We start from the raw sequence: 5844 nt of genomic DNA on the forward strand, positions 1-5844 counted from the left end.
CTCTTACGTTCTTTCGCGGCTGCCTTAAAAGACCTTTATTGATAAGAATTTCATGCAGTCGGTAAATGGGAAACCTATATATGAGCATTTCGAAATAGAAGAAAATATCACAAAAACGAAAAAAAACAAAAAAGCGTTTTTTTGGGTAAAAGATGATATTCTTTTTTCCATCTCCAACTCGACTTTAAAAATTGCAGAACTATCCTTGAGAGAGCTCGCGATCTTCATGTTCACCAAGTAGCAAGGTTAGTAAACTTCATTAATTTACTTTATATTCAAGCTTTCTTAACAGATAGCTGATTAAATAAACCCAATATAATTCTCTAGATATTGTGTATCATGGAAGCGAAGAGAGGTTATTGTGGTGCTACTTTTGGCGTTATCTTTTCATTGGTCTTCATATTAACATTGCCAACAACTTTCATAGTCCTCGATTCGTATGATATTTGGTACGGCGTTCTAACTCATTATATATATATATCATTTTACTCAGATCTATAAGTGAGATTATAATACATCTCATGCTTTTGAAATATAATGATATGCGAATATGCACTAAGCCACAGTCAGATCAGGGGCTTTAAAACCCCCTGTTTTTTTTTTTTGTTATTAGAGAACTAAAAAATAAAACAAATTTAATGACTTACAGGTAATGAATTTAAAATAAAATAATTCAATAACCTTTTGCATTTATATTTAAAAATCCAGTTAAAAGTTCTAGGATGTAATGAAAAAAACAAATTTCCGGTATGCTTTATTTCAAGCTATTTTCATCTTTTTTTTTCTTTTTCTTTTTTTTTTAAAGAAACCTATTTTCATCTTAATCTATAAAGTTACAAAAATTCTGCTTCACTTCATCACTGTCACAGTATAGTAGTACAGTAGTTGTTTTTCTTTTCTTTTTTTTTTTCATGAACAAGAGTAGTTGAAAAGCTTTGACGGCAATTATAGTTTTTAGTTAATAACTTTGTTTCACAAATCCATAGTAATCTTATTTCAAATGCATGCGTAAATAATTCATGCTGAAGATTTTATGAATCTTTTATTTATTAGCTGGTAAAAAACAAAGATCTTCAATATATTTTTTGTTCATCAAGAAGTATAGCGACGTCTGATTTGTTTTAGTTGAGTTATTCGACTGTGTTGTTGTAGTATCTCAATAAATAAATCACTGGAATATCATTCCAAGTAATTATTTTTGTCCATTGTGAATTTTTGTTTGATATATATACAGTAATACCGATTAGTATTTTTAAGAGATAATATTAATCAGTATTGTGTTTAGACTTTTAGCCTACATGATATATGGGATATACTCATAATTAGTCATTCCAAATATAATTATGATAGACTTGGACCACATAAAAATAGCCGTGACATATATATATATATATATATATATATATATATATATATATATAATATATATGCTTTTTTAATTGCCATAAAAATATAATCAATTTTGTCTGAAGTGCATAACTAACAAGGCGTCTGTTTACGATTCAACTGCAACTATTAGACTTTTGGGTTGTCCCGTAATTGTCTACACCCATTTACATGGAAATTTTGCATTTAAATAAATATAAAAAAAATTGAACATACATGGCAAATTTTTCAAACATGATTTAAATTGGATTACTTTAATGATTTTACATATCTTTTCGTAGTTCTTTTAAGCTAAAATATATCAAAATCAATAAAGGATGTTTGAATTAAATTGTTAACATGTAATTCCATTCCCAAGAAGGCAAGAAGTAAATGCGAATTTGGTTTAATTGTTTTTTCTCCAGAAAGAGGTAGACATAATCAACTTGAATTCGGACAACGATTTGACATATAAAAAGAAAAAAGAAATATACAAAAAATACAGAAAAAGGGGTCACCATCTATAGTGAATTAGCACCACTCCTCTCAGTAAATGGAGCCCATACAAATTGTTATCAAATAGAGAAAAATAAAATTGTTGGACGACTATATAGAAAAGTCACTTTTCTGGCAAAATAATTTACATTTTCCTTCTCTGAAAAAAAGGTAACATTTTCCAATTGAACAGTAGTAGAAAAAAACAATCTACATTCATTGAACAAAGATATCTAATAATTAAATTTATTAGCTACATAGATAATTCATGCATATTGAAGCCATATGCATAGATAATTCATACAAATTATTACATCGACATACAGGGAACTGAAACTGACACATGCAATAATCCCAAAATTATTGAGAGGAGGAGCATCACGTGATCATAGTCACGTGATCAACCCGGACTCACTAAACAAGAAGGGAAAACCCCATAATTTTGCCCCGAATATCAGCCCGAATCTCTCGAGCTGCCACGACTCGTACGGCCGGCCCGACCTCCTCGTGAATTGCTGCCCGCCCGAGGCCCGAGAGGTGCCCGTGAAGTTCGACCCGGCCCAGACACCGATGCGCGTCCGAAGGCCCATACACCGTGTTGGGCCCGAGCACTGGGCCCAATACGCTCGGGCCGTCGCTCTCATGAAAGCTCTTCCCGACAGCGACCCGCGAAGCTTCTCCCGCCAGGCTGGCATTCACTGCACCTTCTGCACCGGCGCCTTCGACATGAAAAATTCTAACCGGTATGTATATCGATACGCATTATGTTATCTTTATTTTTATTTTTTCGTAAAGGCGGAGAAGTTTAAATTAACCGATCGATTAATTTATATTTTAAGTTAACCAACTATAAAAAAAATGTATATATTGAAACTTAATTGGTTAACTATTTTAAAAAAAAATATACATGATTAATCGGTTATATGATTATAGAAAATAGTTAAGCATTAACCGTCTAAAATTTAGACGGTTAATGCTTAACTATTTTCTATAATCATAAATAAAGGTGACAAAATGGTTGAACCCATTAAATTATTAATCAATTTAGACTCTAAATTGATATGTGTACTTATGTAGTACATATTAGGTGTTATTTGAAAAAGAGAATAGTGAATGGACAGTTTATGTGGGGGTAAGTGGTTTGTTGTTTGGGTTTAATCTTCAATGTGGGTGTGGGTCTAAGTGGTTGATAAAGAGACATAGATGCTCTGACTTGTAGTACAACTAGCTGGCTCTACAACTAACATCATAAATGAGGTGAACAGGCTGTAGATACAGAAAAACGACGTAAAAGATAAAATGAGTATTGACTTTAAACGGATGAGAATAGTACACATCGATTTCGAGGAAATGCATTGCCTGGTATGAAAAACGTGACAAAAATGGCGATACATAAATTAAAGGGGAAAGAAAAGTGTAGAGAAGAGTCGGTTGAAATTTAAGAAAGCGTCGAATTGGGGTGATAATTAATCATATAGGAGTGATACAAACGATAAAGTGACTTGCACATGCTATATTGATAAAGTTGTTAGCCTAAAAGAAATGTATGATGCTAAAAATGCTTTGACTTATTGAGAACTGAAAAAAATTATTAGATTTAGAACCATGATACAATCATACGAGGCATGGCTTGACGCTATACTCTTGTGAAATGGCTCTGACAAAATTCAATTTTGTTTCAACAATTTCATTTCGGAAATGTTTTTCAACACGGGTCACGATGTTGAACGATCCACTCACAACGTGACACGTGGCATTGCCACGTTGTGAGTGGATCGTTCAACATCGTGACCCGTGTTGAATAGCATTGCTCATTTCATTTAGTACATGCCATATTTTATACAACATTTAGGCATTATGCCATATCTTCGGTAACAAGATTAAACAATGACACATCATCATTTATGATTTATATGATCTTAGGGGTCTGAATATCCACCGGGCGTGGCTGTTCTACCCGTTCCACCGGATGTACCTGTACTTCCACGAGCGAATCCTCGCGAGCCTCGTCGGGGACCCCTCGTTTGCCCTACCCTACTGGCCGTGGGACCACCCGGTCGCCATGCAGTTCCCGGACGTCTTTCTCTCCGACCCCTTCAACGACACCGAGCGAGACCCCACCCACTGGGCCCCGCGCGTGGTCGACCTCAACTACGACCCCCACTCCGCCACCGAGAATCTCTCCGTGGGGCCCGCCGACAACTTGGCCTTCATGTACAACCAGATGGTCTCGGCCGCGGCCGCGCCCGAGCTCTTCCTCGGCTGCAGGCGCCAGCCGACGGACGGCGAGCTCTGCGACGGCCCCGGGACGGTCGAGCTCGCGCCCCACAACACCGTCCACTCGTGGGTCGGGTCGGGAAAGAACCTGGGCCGCGAGAACATGGGCGCATTCTACACCGCGGCTAGAGACCCGTCTTTTTACCCTCACCACGCCAACATCGACCGCCTCTTCGATGTCTGGCGGGACATCCACGACATGCCGGTCCCGTTCGACGACCCCGTGTGGCTCGACTCCCACTTCTACTTCTACGACGAGAACGCCGACCTCGTCGAGGTCAAAGTCTCCGAAGTTCTCAACACGTCGAGTCTCGGCTACTCCTACGAGGATATCGAGGCTCTCTGGCTCGACCACCGTCCGAAACCCTCCATGAGTCCCAAGGAAGCCAAGCGGAGGCTGAGGAATAAGAGACTAGGCTCGAATGTGATGCCGATCGAGGGTCGAACCCTGGAGAGTCCTATTAGGGTTAGGGTTTCGAGGCCCGAGCGGGAGAGAGAGGAGCGAGAAGAGGAGGTTCTCGTGGTTCACGGGATCGGCGTGGGAGATTGGAACGACGAGACGGTGAAGTTTGACGTGTACTTGAACTTGGCCGACGAGACGAAGCTCGGGCCTTCTTTCAGGGAGTTTGTCGGGACTTATACGCGGCTTCCTCAGAGACCGGAGCGTAGTAAGAACGGGGTTTTGAAGCTCGGAATTTCCGAGGCTCTTAGAGATTTGGAGGCTGAGAGAGACGAGAGTGTTTTGGTGACATTGTTGCCTGTGAGTACTTCTTGTGCTAGGGTTACCATTGGCGGTATTAGGATTGAGTTCATGAAGAAATAGATGATTATCTCAGAGAGAGATATACATAGTTTTTGTTGAGTGATTTTTTATTTATTTATTATTACAATAATTGTTGGTGAAAATCATTTATTTGAATAAAGGTTTGATTAGATTAAGGTTTGGATTTGATATTGAATTGGAAATCCATTATTCCATATATTCAGTTTAAAAACATTTTTGTATTCGAAACACATGCAGAGAATGAGTTTAAAGAAAAGGTGTTCAACTATACTCTATTACGTGCGCTTGAAGCCTTTAACACATAGGTTGAATTTGAAATACCACGAGCAACCGTTTTTTTTTGGGTAGGTTTATCAATTATGTGCTGTTATTGACAATCAATAGACAGAATTCGAGAAATGAAAGTTATCAAAGGAACACCACGGCCTTTTGAAAAATGTCTTCTAATAATTGATTATGCCACTGCCTCAATCTCTCCTAAGCCGGAAATCGTTTAAAGATTATGATTCTTTAAATACATTCGAATTTTTAAACATTCTATAAATAACCCGTTTTATATTATTTTCCAATTCATTTATCAATATTATAAATAAAAATGTAAACTAATATAAAATAATGAAATTGTAAAAATTAAAATAGATAGGTCTAATAAAATTTTAAGCGACAAGAAATAAATTATAGTATTTTTAGAATAAAACGAGACACTTTCAGAATAAGAATGAGAAGCTGAGATGATCTTCGAAAAATATTTTATAAGAAGGCGTAATTTCCGTTGTCTCTTGACAAATAATATTCAGTCACATGTCAAAAGCCCGAAAACCCTGGCGGGCCAATGGATTCCTGTTTCTTGGGGTGGACTTATAACTAAGACAGAAATCAGGAATTTTGAAAATACTCCATCTAGCTTTAAGGCCAATTCAGAT

At 37.4% G+C, this 5844-nt stretch overlaps 1 protein-coding gene across 1 annotated transcript; it reads left to right on the top strand.

The window, feature by feature from the left end:
* LOC149387410 (polyphenol oxidase I, chloroplastic-like) lies at nucleotides 1-5117 on the top strand. Its single transcript, XM_089624536.1, has 4 exons — nucleotides 1-245; nucleotides 328-449; nucleotides 2187-2603; nucleotides 3784-5117. Exons 2-4 carry the CDS (start codon nucleotides 340-342, stop codon nucleotides 4958-4960), a joined length of 1704 nt encoding a protein of 567 aa, XP_089480662.1. The 5' UTR covers nucleotides 1-245; nucleotides 328-339; the 3' UTR covers nucleotides 4961-5117.
* Nucleotides 5118-5844: the final 727 nt, after the last annotated feature.

The sequence above is a fragment of the Urtica dioica genome, chromosome 8 (assembly GCF_054948205.1).
Source record: "Urtica dioica subsp. dioica isolate 48M chromosome 8, U.dioica_male_clone48M_v1_H2, whole genome shotgun sequence".
Classification (NCBI taxonomy): Eukaryota; Viridiplantae; Streptophyta; class Magnoliopsida; order Rosales; family Urticaceae; genus Urtica; species Urtica dioica.